Source organism: Zingiber officinale, chromosome 7A (assembly GCF_018446385.1).
Source record: "Zingiber officinale cultivar Zhangliang chromosome 7A, Zo_v1.1, whole genome shotgun sequence".
Lineage (NCBI taxonomy): Eukaryota > Viridiplantae > Streptophyta > Magnoliopsida > Zingiberales > Zingiberaceae > Zingiber > Zingiber officinale.
This window is the reverse complement of record NC_055998.1, coordinates 75,940,544-75,966,648: the sequence shown is the minus strand read 5'-3', so window position 1 is coordinate 75,966,648 and position 26,105 is coordinate 75,940,544. Positions and strand designations below refer to the sequence as shown.

General features: G+C 36.2%; 1 protein-coding gene across 4 annotated transcripts; it reads left to right on the top strand.

Moving 5' to 3' along the window:
* The first annotated feature begins 1,109 nt into the window (after positions 1 to 1,109).
* On the top strand, positions 1,110 to 23,782 carry LOC122001564 (probable inactive protein kinase At3g63330). Of its 4 annotated transcripts, XM_042556378.1 has the most exons (21): positions 1,110 to 1,434; positions 1,867 to 2,122; positions 2,586 to 2,691; positions 2,782 to 2,920; positions 3,203 to 3,461; positions 10,662 to 11,017; positions 11,168 to 11,244; positions 11,601 to 11,745; positions 13,213 to 13,402; positions 14,778 to 15,018; positions 17,428 to 17,910; positions 18,981 to 19,038; positions 19,631 to 19,718; positions 20,328 to 20,399; positions 20,876 to 20,959; positions 21,149 to 21,292; positions 21,948 to 22,029; positions 22,290 to 22,372; positions 22,469 to 22,523; positions 23,038 to 23,250; positions 23,365 to 23,782. In XM_042556378.1, exons 1-20 carry the CDS (start codon positions 1,140 to 1,142, stop codon positions 23,095 to 23,097), a joined length of 3,273 nt encoding a protein of 1,090 aa, XP_042412312.1. In that variant the 5' UTR covers positions 1,110 to 1,139; the 3' UTR covers positions 23,098 to 23,250; positions 23,365 to 23,782. The 4 variants fall into 4 exon arrangements, with proteins under 4 accessions (XP_042412312.1, XP_042412313.1, XP_042412314.1 ...); XM_042556379.1 differs by lacking the exons at positions 22,290 to 22,372; positions 22,469 to 22,523; XM_042556380.1 differs by lacking the exons at positions 22,469 to 22,523; positions 23,038 to 23,250; positions 23,365 to 23,782 and having other exon boundaries at positions 21,149 to 21,315; positions 22,290 to 22,337.
* The last annotated feature ends 2,323 nt before the right edge of the window (positions 23,783 to 26,105 follow it).

The following is a 26,105-nucleotide window of genomic DNA, read 5'->3' as shown; positions in this document are numbered from 1 at the left end:
AATTCTATTCCCTAAACATTAAAATACTATCTCTCTCCTCCCTCTAATAATAAAAAATTTCTCTCTCCTTCCTCTAATAATAAAAAGTTTCTTTCTCCTCTATCTCTTTCCTCCATCTAATAATAAAAAATATGAAGGAAAAAGAAAAAATAATAAAAAAATAAATATATGATAAATTATAGGGAAGTTGATGTATCATGTAGTGAAAAATGGATATCTAAATTTAATAAAGTAGTTCTTTTATCTTAAATTTTAGATTTTGGATGAGGATATTGATGTGGATGGCCTTAGGGCGAAAGTCAGATGGATATTTTTGGTATTTGATTTGATAGTTTTAAACATATGAGGGTGATTTGGTTATTTGATTTTTTTTAAGGAAAAATTTATATACAGTTCTATTCACAAGTAAAAATTTAGGAAACATAATTGATATAAATTTATTTAATTATTCTTCATATTTTTTATAAAACATTTAAAAATAAATATAATTTTTCTTAAATTCAACACATTAAATTAGAATTTAATATATTTTCTATTAAATTGAGCATGACTTTTTCCCATTTTGATTGGATGAAAAATATACTAGATCCTTTTAAAATAATACTGAATTTAGAAGGAATTATATTAACTTAGAAAAAAATCTTTCTCAATTTTCTATTCCCTAATTAAACATAATAGATATTAATTTACCTAATTACCTCTCATCTTTTTTAAATATAAAAAAATTATAAAATTGAGTATATTTTCTCTTAAATTAAGTACATTAAATTAGAATAATCTAATATATTTTTAATCAAATTGAGCACGACTTTTTCTCTAATTTAATTGGATGAAAAATATATTGAATTCTGTTTAAATAATGTTCAATTGGAGAAAAATATACTAGATTCTCTTTAAATGATACTGAATTAATAAAAAATTATATTAAATAGAAAAAAAATTATGCTCAATTTAATTGAAAATGTATTTTATTTTAATTTAAAATGTAAGAGTAATTATTTTTATTTTTAAATTTTTTAATATTATTAGATAACAATAAAGTTTTTTATTCTGGGAATTTTCTGTGAATTACTCTTTTATTAATCTTCTTCGTTCTTTTTCCTTTTTCTTTCTTCCTCCTTCTTTTTCGGTCCGATCAAATGTCTGTTACTCCCTCGGCTTCCTCTCTTTCCGTCTTCTTTTTCTCCTTTGGATTTGTCCTCTTCCTCAGCTCGATTCCGCCCAACTCTGGCGAATCTCTCACATGCCTCTCTGTTTACAGGGAGGGCGGCGCGCCCGCCGTTTTTCATTCGGCCAAGTGCCCGAGGTGGACGCTCCTCCCGCACAGCCATCGCCTCCCGCAGTCCAATTGCCAGGCAGCGGTGCACCAAGGCCGTCGCCGATCTCAGGAGGACCGCGTCGTCTGCGCCCTCGGCATGCGGATCCCTTTCGCCGGTACGCGATCGCTTTGCTTCGACCCGACGTTTGGTCTTATTCGGGGTTCTCATTGTAGGATACCAAAATTTAGAGTAATACAGATTGCAAGTGACCATTTGGTTGCTTTGCTAATTCTGCGCCTGAAAATCTAGTCATTTCTTACTAGTCATACATTGCACTACATTATACTGTACTCTCTTGAGATAGGCTTTGTATTTTCATCACAAATGCACATGAACTGATGCTAAAACTCAACAACATGAATTCAGATTTTAAGTTATAGCATGTTTTAAACTGGAACTGGAAAACATGTAGTTCTTTTATTCAGAATTGTTGTGACCATAGATCTAACATGGCCTCAAAATAAATTTTGCATGGTTTTTGACTAAGTTGTGACTTGCGAATTGGTCCATCATTTTAATTTCCAACATATGTTTTATAATTGAATAGGTAGAAAAGGAATTGAGGAGCTTGATGTTGGACTAGTAGCTATTTTTGATGGACATAACGGGGCCGAGGCAAGCGATATGGCTTCAAAGCTTTTGCTAGAATACTTTATCCTCCATCTCTATTTCCTTTTGGATGGAATATATTCATCAGCTATGAAGAGATCTACTCATAAATTGATATATGAAGAGAATGGCTTGTCGTTTGAAATTGTTAGGCCTTTGCAAATGCAGAAATGGCAGTACCAATATACAGAGAAGTACTCTCTCTCAATAGATTAACCATTACTTCCTTTGTTCATGTTTTTCTCATATTCATAATTTGTGTTGTGTTTTCTATCTGTTGATTATCTTCCAGATCCTATGTTAATTTTTAGCTCCCTTATGTTCTAACTTCTTTCTGGGATGGTTTGCTACAATTTTGATTATCTTCATCTCGCTAACATCTACCTATTGGAGGAACACATTACTTTCTCCACCGTCTCACAATAGTATATATAATTAAATATTGATTTAGTTACTGCATTGAAGTGGTCCAATCAACAAAAATACCTGATCTTCCTGATTCTGATAATTCACAGCATGACAGTTTTTACATTCATGTGGTTACATGGTCCTTTTGAAATTTACTCGCCTTAATTTTTATTTAATCACATCATTGAGATGATTTTAAGTATGTTAGAAATAGAAATCTTTTGAATAATATGGTATTGTAAATCACAGATCCATCTGGATATCGACAAGAATATTTGATCGGACTTTTCATAAGGAGATACTAAAGGAGTCTTTGTTGAGGACAATCCAGGATATTGATGCTACATTTTCCAAGGCAATTGTAGATTTTTATTCTTAATTATCATTGTAGTTCATGTGTTGCTTCTTGTGGACTAAAGGAAACTCCTTGTTTATAACTTTGCAGGAAGCTTTGCAGAATAATTTTGAGTCAGGGTCTACTGCTGCTGTTGTGCTTATTGTAAATGGCGAAATTTTGGCTGTTAATGTTGGTGACTCGAAAATACTTATGTGTACAGAAGACTCAGACCGTCATAATCGAAGAGGTTTCTGTTTCTTGTTACATTCCTCTCTTTTGCATACCATTTTACTGAAAACTGGTTCAATACTTTGTCTCTGGTTCCCTTTGAAAATCAGTTTTAATGCAGAGTAACCAAGCTAACATTTTTTTTGGACATGTTAACTTACTAATCCATCAGTTACAGTCACTCAGGCCGGTTGCATTGTCTTGTGAAGTTATTCCTGTAGCAATTGATATATGAAGACAATAGGTATTGAAGTAATCTGATAATTATTCTAAACAAAATAATTATTCTTGTATATCGTAGGTAACTTGTCGAGGTTAATGAGACGAAGAAATGAAGGTGCTATACTCCCTGTTGCTGAGCGCAGACTATTGAAGTTGGCAATAAAAAGTGAACCAGTTTATTATGTTAAAGAGCTTACTGTGGACCATCATGCTGATAGAGAAGATGAAAGAAGCCGAATTGAAGCTGCAGGTGGGCACATTGTTGAGTGGGCTGGTGTGGCTAGGGTGAATGGTCAGTTGGCTGTATCTCGGGCTATAGGTGACATTGGCTTTAAAAAGTAATTCTCTTATCTCTAAAGTGTCCATTGTCCTCTTCTTCCTAAATATAGCAATAGATGGATCATTATCCTCTATTTCTTGGATGATATTTCTAACCATCTAGCATTACTTATCTATCCTAAAGGTCATGTTCACATGCGGGACCAAAGTAGCTAGAGGGGTGAATAACTCTCGTGATGCTGCATGCTCGTGTCCGCCGCTCGATTGTTTCTTGAAGAATATACGGCGTGAGGAAAATCGACAAATCTGACAACCACGCTAACACTAGGTTTTGTATCCACCTCGGAAGGAGGTGACTAATCCAAGGATCCACACGCGACCCTCCACTACGAAGCGCCCTCCTTCTCGGTAACTCTGAGAGGGGCGGAGAAGCCCACAGACTTGGTCGTACAAGAAGAAGAAACAAAATACAAGCTGAAACTAGCATTCTTGAATACAAGAAACCCTAACCTAGCTTTCTTCTGCCTTCGATCCGCTCTCTGACTTGAGGCTTCGAAGAAAGTGATCCACGAGAAGGCCGCGCGGAGGGCAAGGAATGGCCGGATCAGAAGCGGTGAAGAGCTCAAGCGAAACGAGCGCGCCGGCCTTTATCGTCCAGGTCCGATGATATTGACCACATCGATTTTCGATCCATCAGGTAGTGGATCTCGTGCTACGGGCGCTCGATCTACGGAAACGATCGATCCATCAGCTGATGCTCCATCCCTGATCGAGCGATCCACCGATCGATCCGCAGCGACCAGCGTCGATCTGATCACGCGATCGATTGGAACGGATCTAAGGCGTCTCGGATCCAATCGGATCTGATCGATCTTAGCCGACGGGCCACCTTGAATCGATCCCATCGCAGCCTTGTATCGATCTGACCCTCGATCGATTGACATACGCAATTCGACCTCAACCGGTTCGAGCCTCTCGACATCGGAAACTCGACCTCGACTGTGGGGTACACATCGCCACTAAACCCGGTCACCCTTCCTCTACTTGTACCTGTTCCTGCAATGCAATATCGATCTCGAATCCAGGAACCTCTTCTTTCCAACACCACGTCCATGCCGGACTTCGACACGGATGATCGATCCCTGGCTGCTCACGGGACGGTGACCGACTGTGACTTTCACCTACGCCACTGAGTTTCCCGCATCACTGGCGCTCACTGTGACTTTCTTTACAACCTTCATCCTTCCCGTAGTTTTCACGGCCTCACGCGCGCTCTTTCCCAGACTTTCGAACAAGGGTTTCGCTCTCTACTCTTCTGACACCACTCCTCCACCTGCCTGGCTCGTATACCGCCTGACACACCACTCCGACAAGTATCAAGTATCATCCTACTCGCTCTTGACACTCTCTTGAATCGAATTTATATAACATAAACTAACTCGACTACAGACTGTCGAGACTCTCCTTTGATCCTCGTCGAACCGAGCTGTGTGGCACTCGACCGGATCATACCGCGAGTAGTAAATCCTGATAGCACAATCCATAGCCTTCGATTAGCCACTAGGTAATCGAACATATAAATTGCTCTCCCACGCTACACTTAACAGTAGGTCAGACTTCTCGTGGGGCCTAGATCGTGAACGCCGACTGCCCCAATTGGTACACCACATTTTGGGTAATCGACAAATTTTGTTGGCGACACACTCTCCAGAGTTAGCGTCAGCACTTGCGTCACTGCGAGACATGATCGTGTCTGTTGTGACGATGAAACCGAGAAGAAGGTCCATACGTACCGCTTCATTTATCTTAACTTCTTGTGCATAAACGACGTACTCCACAGGCATTATCAACCACTGCGAGTTCCGCCTGAAATAATGAGGATATCCACCCCCCATTTCAAGTTCAAAAGCTCATCCATAAGCATTTTCTTTAAAGAAGGTTAACCACCTTCCAAGGTTCATGAAAAATAATTTTTCATGTCTTTAAAGAGTCCCTCCCCCTAAAGACATGGTGGTGACTTCTGTCATTACACCAACAATGACTCGGAATCCCTAAACCTTTAGGAACCCAAATTTAGAAGTTTGAGGTTCAAATATTCAAAAATTGAAACAAACCTCAACCTAACTTCAGGCCTTCCTTAACCAATCGTCCTGGTTTACACGACGAACACTCTTTGTATGTATGACGTATTTTAGGGTTGGAATGGTTACCTTAGACTGAGAGGTTGAGAGCATGCAATGTCAAGCTTCAGCAAACTGGATCGATGAGTTGGTTCAATCGATGAATTTTCAGACTCGATCCAGCGATCGATTCTCGATTCGACCCGTCGAACCGATCCGGACCGGACGCTTCGTCATGAATCGGAATCGACAATTGCGAGATCGATTCGCGATCCACAATCGATCCATGGATCGATCGAGGACTTGATAGTTGCTGAAATTCCATTTACCACCAAAACCGAAACCCCTAGAAAATTCTGAAAAATCCAAATCAGAAATTGTATAGACATTATTTAGGTATACTTTACTTAATCATGGAAAAATAGCTTTCTATGAAAAAACATCATATTTTAAAGATTGACACAAACTTGAAAACTTGCAAAAACTTTAGTGTTTTCTTCAAGTTTATAACTATTCAATGATGATTACTATCAAAAATAGCCTTCACCAAGGTTTTCCAAAACATTTTAAAAACATTTTCAAAACCGAATATCCATGTGTTCATCGCATGTAACGCGTGACGACGTACTGTCTTTGTATTTAGCTTTTCTCCCATGATGGGGAAAACACATACGTGTTTTGATGAACCTAAAAACTCAAAAGAAGCACTAAATCAACATTTGAGTTTTGTTTCATCAATCTAACATCTCGCTGTCTATCCTCAGATAATAATCTATCTACATCTGATCACTGAGTCACTGTACAGTATAGTCTCGATAGAGTATTTGCCTTACCTTCAATCTATCACGACACTATAGGCTCAGGCTGGGCGTTCTGATTATTATGACCACTAGGATGTCAGCTTGTCAATAATTGTTGTTAAATGCCGTTATCCTAGTTTAAAGATTAAACTTAATAATAAAATTGAAGGTTTGAAAAATACTAATAATTTAAAAATATCTATTACTAAATGAATAATGTATGAATGTCGTGAACGACGTATGCAATACGGTATTTGGTTTCATCTATCTAAAACAATTCAATATACGAAAAGTAGATGATGATGACATCGTTGGCGAAAAATAAATTATATAATAACCAGATTCCATTCTAAAGTATTAAAGTCTTGCTCTTAAACTCTAACCTTAAAACTAGATTGTTTTTCTGAGAGATCTTTAGCTAGAGATGCGCAGCTTAGTTGGCATTTCTAATTATTGATTTAATGACATGAAAAAATCAACGCCGTCTCGAATGTTGGCGTATTCCGTTTTCCTCAGAAGTGATTACAAGGCCGGATTGCGGATTGCATTACGAAATTTCGAGAATACCAAATCGACTGTATTTCAAGGTCAGGTTTTAATTTTGCCGCATTTTAAGAATAAAAATAATTTTCACCATTTGACACATTTTTACTCTTTGAGTAATGATAGTGTTCCATTTCATTTGAGAACAAACTCGAAAAGCTGCTCCGATTGATTCCTTCCCAGTCGGGTTAACTACCCACAATAGTGTTGACACTCTACTACCGTCACGGGATTGAACTAGAACTATCTGCTCCTGGATGCTTTAGGTGCACTACTACTGGATAACTTCACTCACACATCTTGCTGAAGGTTGTGGGAAGCGCATTCTGGTTATTTCTAATCGACTCTAGGATAGCTCCCTTGTAACTTTGTGACTTTCTTAAACTTTGTAAGTCTTAGATCGCGTCACATTTATTGCATACTCTTAGGGACTTCCCTAGTATTAGCTGGCTAGACCCTCGTCCAATGGAACTAGTGTAGAATCATTGGCACTTGCTCAGTAGATCCGAAACCTGGCCATTAGATTATGATGACTCCTATTGCTCTAGACCTAGACTAGCTATTTGTCACCCACGTCTCAGTTTGCCCTAGGATATTTTCCATCCTTTTTTGGGTCTTTTCCATTTATCAAGTCTTGACCTCGAGACTTGATTTTCTATCACAGTCCTTAGCTTTAGATTTTTCATTTGATTAATTTGACATATTTGTTTCTCGGGCTCCAGATTCCAAAAATCCTAGTTCTGCTGCCAGACTTTTTACCACGCTCAGCCTTAGTAGGGGGTTGAACAGTAGCTTACGTTTTCTTCTTTAACATATCACGCTAACATTTCACAAAACATGGTAACAGCATTAAAATGATATAAGTTAGAATTATCATACGCTTTTACCATAATGTAAAGGTACTGAAAATGTTACCTCTCTTACCGAGCTCCCCGAGCGAATGCCTTGAGCCTTGACCATCTTCTTTCACCTCGAGTTGATGATGAACCCTGATGTTCAGAAAGAAGCATATAACCCTTCTCCGCCTTCCTTTCTTCTTTGGTCAGGAGGATGATCTCCTCCGCGCGAGCGCTTGCCAGGCACCTGTGCCATGGCCTTCTTCTTGGCCCTTCGGGCCAGATTTAGGCACTCTATCTCAGACCCCTACACCTCTAGAGCATATAATATGATTTTATTTTAATGAAATATTTTATACTTTCTTCTTCATCTCTTCCGGAGGTAGAAGCTTCCTCTTGATCCGATCTTGATTCTCCTCCGTTTGATTTTCTTGACCCTGAGTACTTCTTGATCTCTTCGTCTTTGGCCTGGACGGGATTTTCCTCCTGATCGTGTCACGATGATCGCTCTCTCTCAGAGCGTGGGCTCTTCACTGCAATAATAAAACGGAGTATGCCCTCCCTTGCGTTCCGCTGCCGTGCATTCATTCATTTCCCCAAGAAGATAAACTTGAACTTCTTCTGCGGAGGTCTCCCGCGTCAGTCGTCCTCCTCTGGTGTCGGCTCTGATCGTGAGTCGCCCTCTTTGGATTCTCCTCGATTCTGCAAGAATGCATGGAGGGATCTCATGAACTGAATTCGCCGATTCGCTTCCAACGCTCCTTGCGTCTTCAAACTCTCCATTGTTCCAAGATGTTGCTTGATAAATTGACCAAAGCAGTCAACTGGTCATCGTCGCCTCACATTGATGGGTTTTGGATTTGGTCTTTCCATGCTCCTTTTGAGTACTTTGCCGAATCGTGGCTTCAAAACTTCCGAGACCATTGTCCTATCTCCATCGTAAAAAATTTGATTCTGATTTCGAGAATCGACTTAGTCAACTAGATAATGAATGTGGAGCCAAAAATCAAGTCCGTTGGGTTTGCATCTGATCAGATCTGTCGAGAGCTTGATAAAATCAACTTGAATTTTGCTGCAATCTTCTTCACCCAGCTCTAGCTTTTCTTGTTATCTGACCCTTCGTGATGATGATTCCCAGGTGAAGATGCTGCTCGACCTATACCGAGTAGTAAATAGAGAGGGGGGTGAATAGCTCGTCGCGCCTGTGCCGGTCGTATCATCGCTCAAGGTTGATTGTTTCGAATATCGTGTAAATCGATAATACAAATACGCGACACAAGGACTTTTACTAGATGTATCATCCACCTCAAAGGGTGACTAATCAGGATCCACCCGCACGCTGACCGCCACCTCTCCACTACGAAACACCTCCAGGTAAGCGGGGCGAAGACTGAAGACTCTGACGACAAGTTAGAGGAGGGAAGAACAATCCTAAACAAGCCTGAGCTTAATCAAAACCCCTAACCTAGCTTCTTCTTGCTTTCGATCCGCTCGGAGAGGAGAGCGGGAGGCCTCGGAAGCCAAGGGAGCGGCCATCGCGAGCTTTGAGATGGCGTATCCGAAGATGAGAGCGGTGCGTGAAAGAATCACGCCTTTATTTATCCGCCGATTTATCGTTCCCGATTCGGGATCCCGATCGTCGTCCGTGCTCTTCGGACGGGAGCCCGATCGCGGAGGCTTTGGATCATGCAGCGCCTGCTCCGGAGGATCGAGCACACAGTGATCGATTGGGCCGCTGGCAGCCAAACTGGTATGGCCCTGCTCAAATGATCATCCGATCCGATGATGAATCCGATCGAATCGATCGCGGAATCGATCGAGTTCGCAGGACGGAAGCCGTCTGTCTATCGACTGGTGATCTGTTCTCAGGAGCGGATCGATTCATCGGTCCACCAAGTTGGTCGACCTTGGTCAACCTGAGCATATGCATACCATCCGTACGTTTGTCCGTCAGTCGACCACAAGACCGTTCGACTTCAATCCTTCGACCCATAGACCTTTCATTCATGCCAGTTCATCCAACAATGCGGTCAAGGATACATGATTCTTGCACCTTACCCACGATCACCGACGTTCCTCCGGTCTCGCTAGACGTCCGATGTCACTTTTTCCTGCCTCTGCTTCATGACACTAGCTCACTCACTTAGTGGACAGCCACTAGCTTCACCACGCCTAAGCCACTCACTCGCTGACTTTCGGCCTCAGCGCACCGTTTTCTAGGGTTTCGCGGGACTCCTTCACAGCCGGCCTGCGGGTTACGCAGGCTTCCCGCGGACTTTCACTAGCCAAGGTTCGTCCCGCTTCATAACACAGCCCGTTTTCGAAGCTTCGTGTTTCTCCATAGCAGACTTCGGGACATCGACGAGAAAAGTGCAATGTTCCGTCAGCACAGGCTCTTCTTCAATCAATTTCTTATTGTCAAACATCTAAACTCAAACCAAGACTCAGCTTGGTCACCCAGGTCAACCTTGACCTGAGGGATATTGCACCAACAATCAGAGCAACAGGTAAAATTAAAAAGAAAAAAGGCTCATGATCTGTATGTACAAATAATTGTTCATTCAAAGTTAAACTGATTCTTTAACTTGCAAGCCATGGAATGGAGAATGACCGTCTTAGTTCTGAAATAATATCATAGCCTTTAACAGTCATTGTGATGAAATCTTATTTGACTTGGCCTATGAAATATCTTTCAATATGGTCGGATTCATCCTTATGGTTTCTCATGTCTGAAATCCCACAAACATTTTCTTCGTTTGTATGCATTGGACAAGTTTCTGATGGTTCAGGGAAGTATATTCTAGATTCTTTAATCAGTATTTTAGATAGTTAAATGTAGCAATATCAGCATTTTAAAATTGTTTTTTTTAGTTTTATTGGTTATTTCTGTTTGATATTTTTGTACTTTAATTTTCATTTTGAATCATCTCTCACCAAGTGTTGCTCCTGATCATGGTTAGATATGGCGTGGTCTCTACACCTGAGGTAACAGATTGGCAACACATAACAATGAATGACACTTATCTGATTGCTGCATCTGATGGAGTCTTTGAAAAGCTTACCATGCAAGAAGTTTGTGATCTGTTATGGTATGAGAAAGTAAAAGCTAATGCACACTTGGAATATATCAACAACATGCCATACTCTTTGGCTGATCTTTTAGTTAATACTGCTTTTGAAAGGGGAGCCATCGACAACATGGCTGCTGTAGTCATTCCTCTAAAACCTAATAGTATACCTAGAATTTATGTGGAAAATGAGTTTAATGTAGAAGAAACCTCTGGTTCATCATCGCTGCATTTGCTGAAAGAATTAGGTAGTGCACAATTTCTGGTAATTGTTTTAATTATTAGCTTTATTAATATTATACCATTTGCAGCTGCTGTAGCATTTAAGATATCCTTTTGAGTTCTTCTCTTTCTTTAAATCTAATAAACTCTCATTTTTTTCTTGCCAATATTGCTAGAAAATGATGCAAGTGCTTCAGGTGTCATATCTATTGAATATTCGAACCAGATATTATCAAAGTTCAATAGGTTTTTGGTGAGAATTCAGTTCTAAAATTTGTATTATCCATTTTCATTTATTCTCCATTTTTGCAAGTTGTATGCAAACTGTGTGGAAAAATGCTGATACATGCCAGTTCTATGTTCTGTAACTGTCAGCCACTTAATAATCTACTTATTTTAGTCATTTTGTTCATGAAGAGTTTAATTTGTTTAGGTAGTGGGATCTGCATAAGGTATATTTGTATGGTTTATTTTACTTAACACAAATTCAATAGTGTGTCAAAAAATTAAATGATTAGAACCTTGAGCTTTTGATCGTATTGCTCCCCTCAAACTTAAATGCATCCTTCATTCTAGCTTAACTGTTATTTGTACTCACTCTTATTGCAGGTTGAAACAGAACAGAGGAAACTTGGTTGTTTCTATCTGTCAGAAAATCTAAACGAGCACACAGATTATGTTTTTGAATCACCAAAAGTATTTCAAAATCGTGGAGATCATGGCTCATTAATTGACTCAGAAGTACCATTTCATAGTAAGTCATTCCTCCCTATTCACAAAACATTGAAATTTTGATTTATGAGAACATACATTCCCATGATCTTTTCTGGCTATCATTTCTATCTAAAGTTGTAATAGGTTAACCAGTTTAGGTTACTATATTTAGGTTCTATAAGTATTTCAGAATGGTGTAGATCAACATTTCACAACCATTTATGGGAAATAATCCTCAATTTTAGAGCATCTAATTTAAAGTAAAAGCATAATAACTAAACTTCCATTTTTCAAAGTCTTGGTTTGATGGGTTATTCACGTGGCACACTAGGAATTCTTCTGTCAAATGCAATTTATGTGATCAAGAGTAGCTTTTGCATACCTGGCTACCTGTAAATTCAAAGCCACAATTTTGGATTAATAAAGGACAGTCCGGTGTACGAATCTCCCACCAATGCAGGATCCGGGGAAGGGTGTATTATACGCAATCTTACCTTACTTTGCAAGAGGCTATTTCTACAACTCGAACCCGTGACCTCTAGGTCACATGACAATAACTTTACTGTTGTGCCAAGGCTCTCATTCACGTTTTTGGATTAATACAAATAAAATAAGATGATGATTAACTAATATATATTAATTACAAACAAGTAACTATGACATTGTAGCTTCCTATATGTTACTTACCAGGTGTTTCTTTTTCTTTTTTCCTTATCATTTATATTTGTGGATACTAAGAAACATGTTGATACTTTTTTCCTTTTTTTATTTTGATGGTTATAATATTTTGAATTATAGTAACCTTTTCTTATATTATTTACTCTCTGCTGAACTTTATATATGTTTCTCAAGTCTTGGCACATAATTATCTTACTAAACATTCTTAATTCTCCATATATGTATGTTATATTTCTGCATTCGGCAGGCCATATATTTAAAATTTAGGAACTGTGTAGGATCAGTTATTTCCAGACTTGATGCTTTTTCCTACATGTTTCACATTTCATAATTCATACACAGCAACTGCCAAGGTCCAGCATATCGAATATTGGTTTGAGATTTGGTGGTCCTTTGTTGGTTTTTTAGTGGTCCTTTCTCCTGTATTTCTTCTCCCTACGTTTTCAATTCTTGACAATTGTCTTTTGGATGATTGTTGTTAGATTTATACGAGGTTAATGTGCTATTTTTCATCCTTTAAGTTTCTTCTACAGTGTGACTTACATGTCATTTGCTTTCTATTTGAGGTTCTGCACATTGAACATTGATTTTGGATTAAGTGTTCCTTGGTTGTCTTTCTATTTTGTTTTTTTTTCCCATATGGAACGTGTACCTTTTCAATTTTTGACAATTGCCTTTTAGGATGAGCATAATTAGACTTCTTTGGGGGTTAATGTGCTGTTTGCCACAATTTTAAGTGGCTTTTATTTACATATCATGCATTATCTTCTCAGACAACTACGAACTTTCTTATGTATTTTGAATTTTTCTGTCACTTTGGAATGCTTAGGTGGAGGGCCATTGAAACTTTATAATGACCAGAAACTATGCTGGCACTTTGGGATCCATGATGGAGACAGGGGCCAATGCACTAGTCCTGATGTGTTTGTCAATTTTCTAGGTTTGCTTGACTCCATCCCTTACAGTGATATCAGAACTGAATCTTCAGAGTCATTTGGATACAAATTACCTAATTTTAGGTATCTCTTCTCATTCTTGCTCAATGGAAAAACTTTCTTAATTTTTGCTTATTACCTAATTTGTGTTGTCATGCTATGAATGCTTGGGAAAGGTGTGGACCTGCTTTTGTTATGTTTAAAGAACGGGAATCTTGAATCTTTTGGTTCCTTAGAGGTGGAGAACCAAATGGTAATTGAAATCTTTTTGCAATTCCGACATCCTTGATATGCATGTTGAAAATCCTTTCTGATGTCAAAAACATATTGCTGGATTTTGAATATCCAGGTCTCTCTTCTCTTCATTGACTTGTATGTGGTGGTTGTGGCTTTGGGGAGATGAGGTGCATCATGCACACACATCCATATCACTTTTGTGGCCAACCACACCATTATTTATCACGAGGTGAAAATGAGCTATGGTGGTTGGGATGGAGCATGGACATATGAAGCAACAGTATCAACGACTAAATGTGTTAGTCCCACTGTTTGGGTATGACCGCTATTGTGGCCAACCACACCATTACTTATCTTGAAGTGAAAATGAGTGGTGTGATCGGAATGGAGCATGGATATAAATTGTAGCAATGGCAACAAAAAAAACATGTTAGTGCCAACTATTTTGATATGGACATACTACAAGGCACCGTAATTCAAATTTAAACTTAGACAAAACTAGCCTCACATAAACAAAGATAAGTTATATTTTCACAATAGCTCTTCTACAAATTATATGCAAGTCCAGCTTAAGGTATGTTAGCTTACTATAATAGTGTCTTCCCGGCATCTGCATCCTTCAGCAGATTACCTTACCATTCCATTTTGTTGTGCAGTGACACAAATATTATCACTTAATTTTTTTTCTGGCAGTGACATTTTATGTGCAAAAGTTCTGTGGAGAAGGAACTTTGAGTATGGTTATGCCTGAATTAGTGAATTGTAGTTTATAATGGTTTCTTGTAAGTTTTTCATGGCACAAAGGTTTTGGATCCATAAATTTCTAAGTTGATGCTGTATGCAATTCTATCTACAGAGAAAGGGGAGGACATAACATGACCACTCAATTTTGGTGAATGAGGAAGAAAATGGACTTATACCAAACGCTAAGTTCATAGTAATTTGATGTGAGCCTATTTACAGAAAAGAGAATGGGGAGTCTATAACATGACTGCTCAATTTTTAGACTGGTGGATGAATAAGTAGGAAGAGAATGGACTTGAACCCATCCCTAAATTAGTAATTACTTTATGTGTTAACTATTGCTATGCATCTTTGCCACTGAGTGTTTTTTTATTATTCTGTCAGAACACTTGGCTCTCTACCTTTTCTGTTTTTTGTTGTTTTGTTATATTTTCCTAACTAGCTCTACTATTTATTTCAAATATATCTGATGTCTTAGATATGTTTTAAAGAGAAGGTTTGATCGTGGATCTTATGGTGAAGTTTGGTTGGCGTTTCACTGGAATTGTTCCTTGGATAATGATGCATACAAAAGCAGCCACAAAATGTTCTATCATTTTGCTAGCACTATAGAAATGGAGGAATCTAAGTGTAGTAGCAATGCAAACACTAATTCATCTAATAAACGTTGCTTTTCTGATCAGAATGATGACAATCTGTTCATTCTGAAAAGGATAATGGTAAGATACTCTGCACACTTATTTTGTCTGTTTAATTTTTCAGTATCTTCAGTGAGAGAAAATTTGAATCGTTTTGCTTCCCCAGACATTCAGTGAGTTAAGGGCATTTGGAATGTCAAAGAACTTGAGAGATTCATACGGTCATGAGTTAATAAATCAGCCTTTTTATTCATGCTCCATTATCTTACTTTTTTTTGTACCTTGTTCTAGATTTATTGTAGAAGAACTTGCTAGGTATTGGTTTATAAAGTTTTCAATTGGTAGAATTTTTGTTAACTACTTTGGTGAACATCTCTTCTATGTAGGGTGCTAACTGCTAATTACATTTAGGCAATACTACAATGAATCCTGAACTTAGTCTAGATCTTCTTAAGCAATATTTAGTTAAAAAGTGATCAAAAGATTTAGGGGGTGTTTGGTTGGTGGGTTTGGGAATGAAGGAATGGAATGATAGTAAAAGATAGTGTTTGGATTGTGGGTTTGAGAATGCTAATTTAGGAATGATTTCCAAATTTATGGGAATCAGCCAAACCCATATAACTAGGTGGGTTTCATTCCCATTCTCATTCTCATTCCACATTCCTATCAAACTCATACCCATAGTCATTCCCATCATTTAACCAAACTCTACCTTAGGTGGCGTTTGGTTTAGGGGTTTGGGAATGAGGGAATGGATTCATTCCCAAACCTTGTGTTTGATTGACGAGAATAGAATCCAAATTTTGGAATGAAACCCCAAAACTTGGGTATTGATGAAACTCACCTCTTCCCTTGGGCTTTGATAGGAATGAGAATGAAAATTAAAGTTTTGGACAAAAATACCCTTAATATATTTATTCAATTTTTCTTTCATTTCACTTTCTCTCTCCTTATTCTCTTTCATCATACTTTCTCTCTCCTTATTCTCTCTCATCATACTTTCTCTCTCAACATACTTTCTCTCATGACACATTCTCTACCATTTTCTCCCTGTATTCTCTCCTATCACACACTCTCTCTCCTTATTTTTTCTCTCTTCATTCTCTTACATCATACTTTCTCTTTCATCGCATTTTCTCTCCCATTACACACTCTCTCCTCATTTTTTTCATCACACTTTCTCTCTCATCATACTTTCTCTCTCCTCAATCTCTCCTACCATACTCTCTCTCTCCTTATTTTCTCTCATCACACTTTCCCTCTCTTCATTTTTCCTATCACACTTTCTCTCTCATCATTCTCTCTCCTCAATCTCTCCTCATTTTCTCTCATCACACTTTCCCTCACTTCATTTTTTCCCATCACACTCTCTCTCAAGACATTTTCTCTCTCATCATACTTTTTTCTCTCCTCAATCTCTCCTATCACACTCTCTCTCCCCATTTTCTCTCACCACACTTTCCCACTCTTTTTTTCCCATCATACTTTCTCTCTCATCACACTTTCTCTCTCATCATATTTTTCTCTGACATTCAATTTTCTCTCACATCTAATTTTTTCTCTTATTTTCCTCTAAGGGTAAAAAAAGAAAATTTAGGTTGATTCCAATTAAAAATATTCAACTAATCAAACATTATTTTCAAAAATGATATCCAAACTCATACTCATTCCCATTCCATAATCTATGATACTCATTCCCATTCTGATTCCTAGGAGTGAATCAAACGCCACCTAGAATTGGCAGTATAGTTTACATAGAATTGAATGATGCATTCATGTACCTGATCTGAATATTTGAACTTATGCTTTATTTTTGTTAGTAATTTGTTGTGCGCCCTTGGTTTTTTAAACAGGGGAAAATGTTGCTGAATATAAGTGAACTAACATAGCCTCTAACCTAAATTATAAGAGTCAGAAACAAGTTGATAATTGAAACCGAGGTCGAATGGAATCCCAGGAAAGTTTTAATCATAGAACTTTCCTACAACTATTTTGATGACTGCTAATGTATTTTTTTCTATACTAATTCATGCAATGAATATTTTCTTGGACTTCCTAAATGTTATGTTTCTTCACATGGCATCTTAGTATGACCAAAGTGTATGATTGAAGTCTTGTACTTTTATGGCATATGCCTGATGGAAGCCTAGTGCTTGAGTCTCCCACCGGTATCTTAGTTTTGGTGATCTCTGTAATAAAAAATTTTCTGTAACTAGACAGTATCTTGCTTGTGCTATGCTTAGTTCAACTAAGATGGCAGATTATCTTTTTGACTGACAGCAGAGTAGCTTCTAAAAGAATTGTGTTGCGAATTTAGTAAGTACTATGGACATTATGCTTTATTTGAGAAAGAAATATATTACTTTGGTTGCGGATTTTTCACCGGATTATTTTTCATATTATTTCTTTGATGCAAAATTATTGTTTGTGTAGATTTTTACATTTCTTATATGTGAACTTTGCAAGTTTGACTTACTGATATATTGTTAGGTGGAGAGAGGAAATAATGCTTATTTGAGTGGACTGCGTGAAAAGTACTTTGGGGAACTGTTTCTAAATGCTTCTATGTCTCTTGTGGGTACTGTTGGAGAATCACAGATGACCTTATATCCTATGCAATCTGATTCCTTTGGTTTTTGTCAAAACAATAATTCATGTGCTGCTGCCATGAATGATATGTTCAATGCGAAACCCAGAAATTACAGAGTTAGCTATGAAGAAGGTTTAAATAATATAGCTAGATATATAGAATCATTTGAGTCAGAATCCAAGGAATTATGGCTTGTTTTTAAGAATGAAGGGTTGTCTCTATCGAAGTTAATATATACAGCAGAAGAAACAAAATTATTCTCAACTGAGGAGACAGATGGAAAAATGAGGAATGTGCAAGTATTACGTCCTTCTTCGTGGTGGCATTGGTTAAGGATGACACAAGATGGGCAAATGGGAATGAAAAATCTCATACGGCAATTGGTGTGTGAATATTTCTTGTGTTCTCTATTAATTTCCCTTCATTAGCACTATACATGTCATATTTCTTGTAAACATATTGGCCACGTTGCTAGTTGCACCACTAACATGTTTTACTTTTTACAGATATATTAAGAACAAATTTTCATGTCAATTCTGTCCACAACATAGGCATTATTTCAGCAATCTACTGCTATATATCCATTGATTATGACCATCAAGCTAGAACTAGCATAAAAATAGAACTGTCTCCTTCCAAGAAATATCCTTGAGGCATGCCTCTCTATAGAAGTGTTTGATTTCTGTTAATTTTGGGCAAATTATTTACTTAAAGAATTTCATCTATTTGTCCATGAAATATTGAAGAAGTGTACATTTCTGCTTTAGTTTTGGCAAACACTTGCTTATATCTCTGATATTGAATTACTGAATTGGTGGGTAATATCTCAGAGTTTAAAGGCATCCGTGCTACCTTGACATCATCTTTTTAGTTAGAACACAAGCATAAGCTTTGAATCATCAAATTCAAGTACTGTTGGTGGAATGTTCTCTTAATGCTGCAGCACAGTCTGCATAGACAATCAAACAAGAGTTACCCTGCATTGGGCCTGACAAAGTGATCCACTGTCCATATATTTTTCAGTTGATTTTCTAATGCCTATACATGTGTTAGGCAATTAGGGGTGTAAACGAGCCAAGCCAAACTTAATTGTGTTCAAGCTAGTTTATTTACTTATTGAGCTTGTTCAAACTTGAGCTCAAGCCAATCTGATCTAGATGGTATAATTGTCATAGACTTAATGTTCTGATATTATATATTAGGTCATTTCTTCATACTGATATTGCACACTGATGTCCTTTTCATGGAACATTTTTTCTCATTGTCATTCCTTTTAGTTTTATGCTTTTATTTGGTTAAAATGTAGGAAAACTTGTTGGATCAAGGAGTCTTAGAGAACATCCATGTTGGCTATGGAATTTCTTGTTTTACTTTATACTTATTTTGCCTTGTCAAGTTTGTTTCCTTTTTTACCTGACTAGTGTCTTGTATGTTTCTGTTTTAATTTGACTAGTTACTGGCTCTGAAGGCGTGTCATGATCGTAATATTACTCATAGAGATATTAAGCCTGGTATGTCTATTATGACCTTGTTTCTTGCTAGCATGTTTTAGTTGCTAATTCTAATACATGTGATTCATATTTCTCTCCTATATCTACTTATGAACTTTGTAATTATGATATGCAACAAGTAAAAGATCATTCCATTCCATCATAATGCATTTTTAATTCTCATAGGCAGCAATCTTTTATCTCTACATTTCAGTTACACTTTAACTCATAAAGTCTTGCTTTAAATTTCCTTATACTGATAGTTTTTCCTGTGGTAATTTACTTCTGCCATGTAAAATGCAATTACTTTTTTCTTTACGTCGACACTGAGGGCAAATTGACACTGAGAGCAAATTAGTTTTTGGTAAATATAAATGACATTCAATTTCTTTTCATGTCATCCCAAATCAACCGATGATGCAGCCTCTGTTAGAGGAACCTTTTAGGATAGACATATAATTCTGCATCAACCAATAACTTCCTCTCATTTTTTATAATCATTTGATTTCAAAAACTTGCATTAGTTGCCTGATTTAGTTGTATATTTACTGCATATTTGATATACATTGTTGACCAGTAACTGTTAAGTTAATGTGTGCTCTTTTGTTTGCAGAAAACATGATTGTATGCTTTGAAGATGTGGACACTGGAAAATGCTCAAGGGAAATTCCTAATGGAGATAACAGAAATCGTCTAAAAATGTAAAGAGATTTTTTCAGTTACCTATGGGCTTCCTCTTGGTTCTCTATTTACTAATGCTGGATCATTTGGTGGATAGACCAATCATAACCCAATTTTTAAAAATTGAGAAAACAGAATGCTTACTAGGTTCAGAAAGATGACTATTTTGATAATAATTGTTTGATTAAATTTGCATTTTGTTTTCTTAATCTATTAAGAAATGGTACTGATTATGTGACAGCTAGACAGACTGCTAAGAGCTCTTAATTCTGCTAGAGACAACAGTGTAACATATGTTAGCTCAATTCATTTCTTTCTTGAAGTAAAACTTATGAATTCCTTTTCTGATCTTCAATCAATCAAATTAATGCCCATCCAGCCACAATTTGAGAGAAAAGGAACTGCATCAGGTACTGCTTATTGCACCAGATGAGGTGTGATTACTAATATAATTACTAAAATATAGACAACTTTAGGTCGTAGCTTTCTTTTTTTCTTTCCTTTTCCTTTCTCATCTTGATTACTTACAATGATATGAATATGGTTGTTTTCTATATTTTGGTTGTAGATGGGTCATCAATTTATTTATTTTTAAATTGATACTAGACTATTTCTGTTTTATTCTACAGGCGAATTATTGATTTTGGCAGTGCTATGGATGATTTCACCATGAAGCATCTATATGGATCTGGGCCAACTAGGTAAGAAACTTCAGTGGCATGATAGTACAAACATATTTTGAAGTTTGAAATCTTTCAAGAGAATATTTTCATAACTATCATTCTAAGGTTTCCAAGAACAGAAATTGAATTCCATGGATCTTATTTGAAATGGCGAACGAGTCATGCTAAAACAGAACAGCTTACTTGCAAAAATATTATTGACTGCTATATTGGGCAATAAGGCAGAATCATCCTTTTTCTCTTCTTTAGGTTGTAGATTGAAATAGCTAGTAATATCTTTGATGCAACCTGTCTATTCCTATTTATCATTGATGTATTTTTTTTGGTCTATTTTGAGATGTGATTTATATGCTTTATTAGCCATTGGATCAATTGGCAAATCTTGAGCTTAGAGTTTAAGTATTGCTGAAAATTTCATGCACTTATTTAATTGAATATTATTGTTGTTCTATTTTATCTGGTTTGCTTACTCCTTTTACCTTTATGGATTTCAGGTCTGAACAGACCTTTGAGTATACTCCACCAGAGGCTTTACTTAATGCTAGCTGGTTTCAGGGGCCAAAAAGCGTGACACTAAAGTTAACAACTTTCTTCTCTTCTTTGTATATTTTCATATTAAAATTCCTAAAGGATATTATTCATTCAAGTGTTTTCTCCTTTCACTTTTCATTCTTCCTTTGAAACATCTGTTCAACTGTTTGCTGTTCATTCATCTCTTCCACGAGTGCTAATAAACTTGCTTTTATTGTACATTACTTCCTTTCTAGGTATGATATGTGGAGTGTGGGAGTTGTGATGCTAGAACTAGTTTTAGGATCCCCTCATGTGTTTGAGATAAATGACCGCACCCGTGCTCTGTTGGACCAGCATCTTGAAGGTTGGAGTGACCATACGAAGGAACTTGCTTACAAGTAAATTCTTTGTGAAATCTCAAGTAATAACTTGGTTTATTTTCATCTTAATCTCTGTAAGGTTCTTGTTACTCTTATCATTTTACCATTCCACTTGATCTGTGATCATTTGCAATTTTTTAATAAATTTATAATTGTTATACTTCTATCTATAGCTGTCGGTGTTAATTGCAGAAATATATATCGCCCGCTTTATATTATAATCATCATATATTCTTGAACTTATTTATGATAAATCACTAGCCTTTGGGTGCTCAATATCTCTTTGGAAATATATATCCCAACATTTCTTAACTTGTCAAAATCTTAATGTTTAACAGAACTAATTTTTGCAAGTACCATTGATTAAAACCAACATAAGTTAACTGATATTAGTTGACTAGTTGACCTCCAAGATGTGGTTAAATGTTAAAAGAAACATTAATGATTGAAATGATGCAATTCTCTAGTTTTTGTAGCAACAACAGCTCTCTTGTATCTCTCCATTCCAGGTCCCGTCTACTTTTTTACATTTATTGCTACTGATGTTTTTGAAATGCAAGAAAATGAAAAAAAAAACATTGATGTTTGACTGCATTAATATCCATAGCAATTTTGAGTGATCATGATCATTGCCATTTGTTCTGAATATATTAGTTGCATGTTTTGGTTTCAGATTGAGATCGTACATGGAGATGTGCATTTTAATTCCTGGGATATCTCCAAATCATTATCCAAATGGTGGTAGAAAAGACCATGTAAGCCCTGTATTACTATCATTCTCATTTGTTCGTATCCAATATACCTCCCGATGGTGTCTGCTTTCACACTTTTTTCTATACCAACCATAATTGTTTGTCATTTTTTTAAAATAGCAATGTGATTGTGATAAAAGTTGATGTTTAGTAGTTGGTATTATTATTCTTATTGATGACATACATTGTAGATATATATTGAAAATCATGAGAATAAAGTTTGTACGACACTAGTAAGATAATATCTTTTTCTTTCAATTAAGGTTGATGTCTCGCCTGTTTCTTGGAAGTGTTCTGAAGAGTCTTTTTCTCTTCAAGTGAAAAGTAGAGATCCCCTTAAAATCGGGTCAGTCTGAAGTTATATGCTACAGTGAATTTTTATGGTTACTAATTACTGATTAAATTAGAATTAGTTCCTCTTATGCTTTTAAATTCTCCACAGATTTCAAGATGCCTGGGCATTGCGATTAGTACGTCAGTTGTTAGTATGGCATCCTGTAAGTCATTTGCCTCTTAACTTACATGCAGGAAAAATGTATATTTATTTGTCATCAATCAACATGATCCAAATCAGTATAATGACATAAATTGGATGAAAATCCCAAGAATTTTTCCTTCAAATAATTTAAGGCTTTAGGACACATCAAATGTGTCCGAGAAAGTGTTCCTCTGCAAGGGACTTCCCTGAATTATTACTTGGGATGTCCATTTCTTGTTTTTTATTCTTGATTTTTTTTCTTCTTAAATTAAGTAGGAATTTGTGGATTTTTTTTTTTTTTGCATTTCGTTGGTCTTTTATTCTTTAGCTCATCTTGTGCATCCTTTGATGTGCAATCTTTGCTCGAACACCATAATCTTCTTCATAGGATATGCTCCTCTAAATTGTGCTACATTGTACTAACTACATAGTATCTTTCCTGCTTCATGCAATAGCTTTCACACGTACTGTTTCTGTTTTGTGTTGATATCTTTCCTTCACATATTTACATCTGTAATTTATTTGTCTTGTAGGAGGATCGCTTGAGTGTTGATGAAGCCCTACGCCATCCTTACTTTCAGACACATCATTAAACTAGCAATTACAGTTGATATTCTGACACCTTGATGAGGTTGTTTTCATGCGCTCAGTGATTGAACAGGATGTAATGAAATGGTTCTGCCAAGAGTGACAAACACATTTTCCTCCTTGGGAGATGGAAATGGCGAAGAGTCCAGAATTTCAAGGTACCACAATCATTAATTAAACTTAAATTAAGCTACTCTAATCCCAGAATCATCATTTTACTCACTAATTAGATTTAAGGACATTAACAAGATGAAAATAACATTTGTTTGCAGGCGAGTCTTCAGCCCTTGATTTCTGTTAGTCACTGAACCCGAATGTGATTGTTCCACCCCAATAGCACAATACGGGGGTGTGTTGTTGTTACCTCAAACGTGGAAGGCTCTAGAGCCAGAATGGGCAGTACACTGTTGATCATCACCAGATGATTTGCGTCGACATCGCGTCGATGTCGATGTCGATGCCAATGCCATTATCGAGCCGAGCTGGGCGTTTGAGCTAGGTTGGGCATTTGAAAATGATCATGTTGAGAGGTAGATTCATGTGTTTTCTGTTCTCAGTTCTTGTCTTTGCTGTCGGAAATTCAAAATAGATCTAATTGAGCCTGGTTGAAACACCAATATTTGGTTGTTGTATATTCTTACTTTCAAATTATCGTATCAAGTGAGCCCCCGGGTTTGTGTTTTCACATCAGCCAGGTGATCAAATTCTTTACATCCCTAGTTCTTTCTCATCATTCTACTGGATCTTCATTCAGGATAAGAAGCAGCACTTGTGTAAAAAGCAAAAAATTCGAAAGGGCATCTTTTATTTTTGTTATTTTGTTAAATTGTTACTGTGTGGATGTTTTATTTCTTATTTTTTAAAAAAATATTATTATTTTAATGTTATTATAGTAACTTTGGGTAAAAGTTACAATATTCAGCATGTAATTTCAATCAAATTGCTTCACATTTGATGAAAATTGTTACAACTATGTTGGATCAATTTTAACTAACAATTTTTACTATGTTAAAAGAGATTTTGATATAAAAATATTTTAAAAGTAATTTTAACATTTAATTATTTTAATCAAAATAGTTATAACTAGAAAGTATAAATAAAGACCTTAATAAATTATCTTTAGTAAAAATAATTATCCAACAACTTACTACTTATAAGTTTCTTACATACAAGATCCAAGACCTCATTCAAAATGGATCTACGAACAAAGACGCAAATTGAAAATTTTTCTGGATTATCACAAGCTTTAAGACAACCAAATAGAAACTTATCTGTGATTCCCAAGAGATCATCAACAAATATTGCTATTTATCGATTAGAAGAACTTATAGACATTGAACATAATTTAGATACATTTTCTAACGAATAATTAAATACCCTAAATCCAAGGAGAATATATAATCAAGGACTATTATCCTTCTCTACATCACTCTATAGACATCATAAGACATAACTACTTCATCTACCAGATGGAGGTGAAGAAAGATTTACACTCATGACTGAAGAATCGGCACAAACACTTTTGTAAAGAAAACATCGCTACATACATTTAGGACTAATAGTGTTTGGCCTAAGAAGACTTACTAAAAAATCATAGGAGCCAAAGTATTTTTAGTCATTTATGACTCAAGATTTTCTGACAATGATAAGGTAGTTATTGGATTCATTGAAGTAGATATGAATAGCAATTTAGGAATTACATATTTCTGTCCAAACTTCAATATGACAATCCTAGACTTTATAGAACATATTAAAATTTCAGTACAAGCCAGAGGGTATGGAGACTTTCGAAGACATAATATCCAAATAGACATAATCTTTCTAGAAAAAATAATGACAAATATTAACAATAATTTTAAAGTTAAAATTACTAATGTCATTGAAACCCTTACTACAAAAGGTATTTATTTCCTCAAACCTAAGGACTTTTCATCTACTTTACTTGTCGGATTAGATTGGATTCTTAATTTGGAGCTAAGCGCTAAAACACAAACTTTACAACCAACAAAATCCATTATTTATAAAGATAGACACGGTAGCTCCATAGTAAGATTTCATAATTACAAACCCTCAACATCACAAGAAGAAGATTATGAAGAAAATCAAACTAATATTAATTTAATGAACATAGAATATAGCATACTGAAAATTCATACAAACAACAATGTTGAGAATAACTATTTATTTTATGATGACTTAAATGAATATGTTTACGTCCCATTTGAAATAGTTACTTATTTCACTAAAGAAGATTTAAAAGAATTAAAACTTTTGACCTTTTACACCATAAATTAGAGCATGACTGGATGTTATATTTGATAAGGACCATAATATAATTGCTAAAAAGCAAGATTGCTTTTCAACAATAAACCTAATGAATCCAGCTGAATCTAGTGGCACTAGTAATTTCAGACCACAATCATTATAAGTAAGATACCCTGAAAGCTCTATAAGAACTATGGATTATGGAGAAGGACATTCTCCAAGAACAAAGATTACCTCATATACTAATAATAATTCTTTGTTGAGAACAATAGGAAAAAGGAGATCACCTGAAATTACTTATTTTGGCAAAAAATCAGTTTTATTAAATATTAGAGAATATGAGGATCCACAACTTTATGATACCTACTTAGAACAGTGGATAGTCTCTGTAAAAAAAAAAAGATTATCAAGCCAGACATGAACTAGACATAGAAACAGGTGAAGTCATGATAAAAGTAGGGGGAAATTACCCAGGCGATGTTGCCAAGGCAACATGGGAAGCTTATAAAACTACATATCTTGAGGAAGTAGCCAGGATGATCTCATAAGGAAATAACATACTCAATTTTTGCTATACAATTCATAAGTTATTTACTATCAGAGATGCTAATACTGGATTAAATATAAGACAAAGAGAAGCTACGAGAGACTTAAAACAATTACAACTCTTTAGCTAGAACTGGATTAAGCTTTTTTGTAATGACATCTTTGCATTAACAGCAGTCTCAGGAAACTATTGTAACTCAGA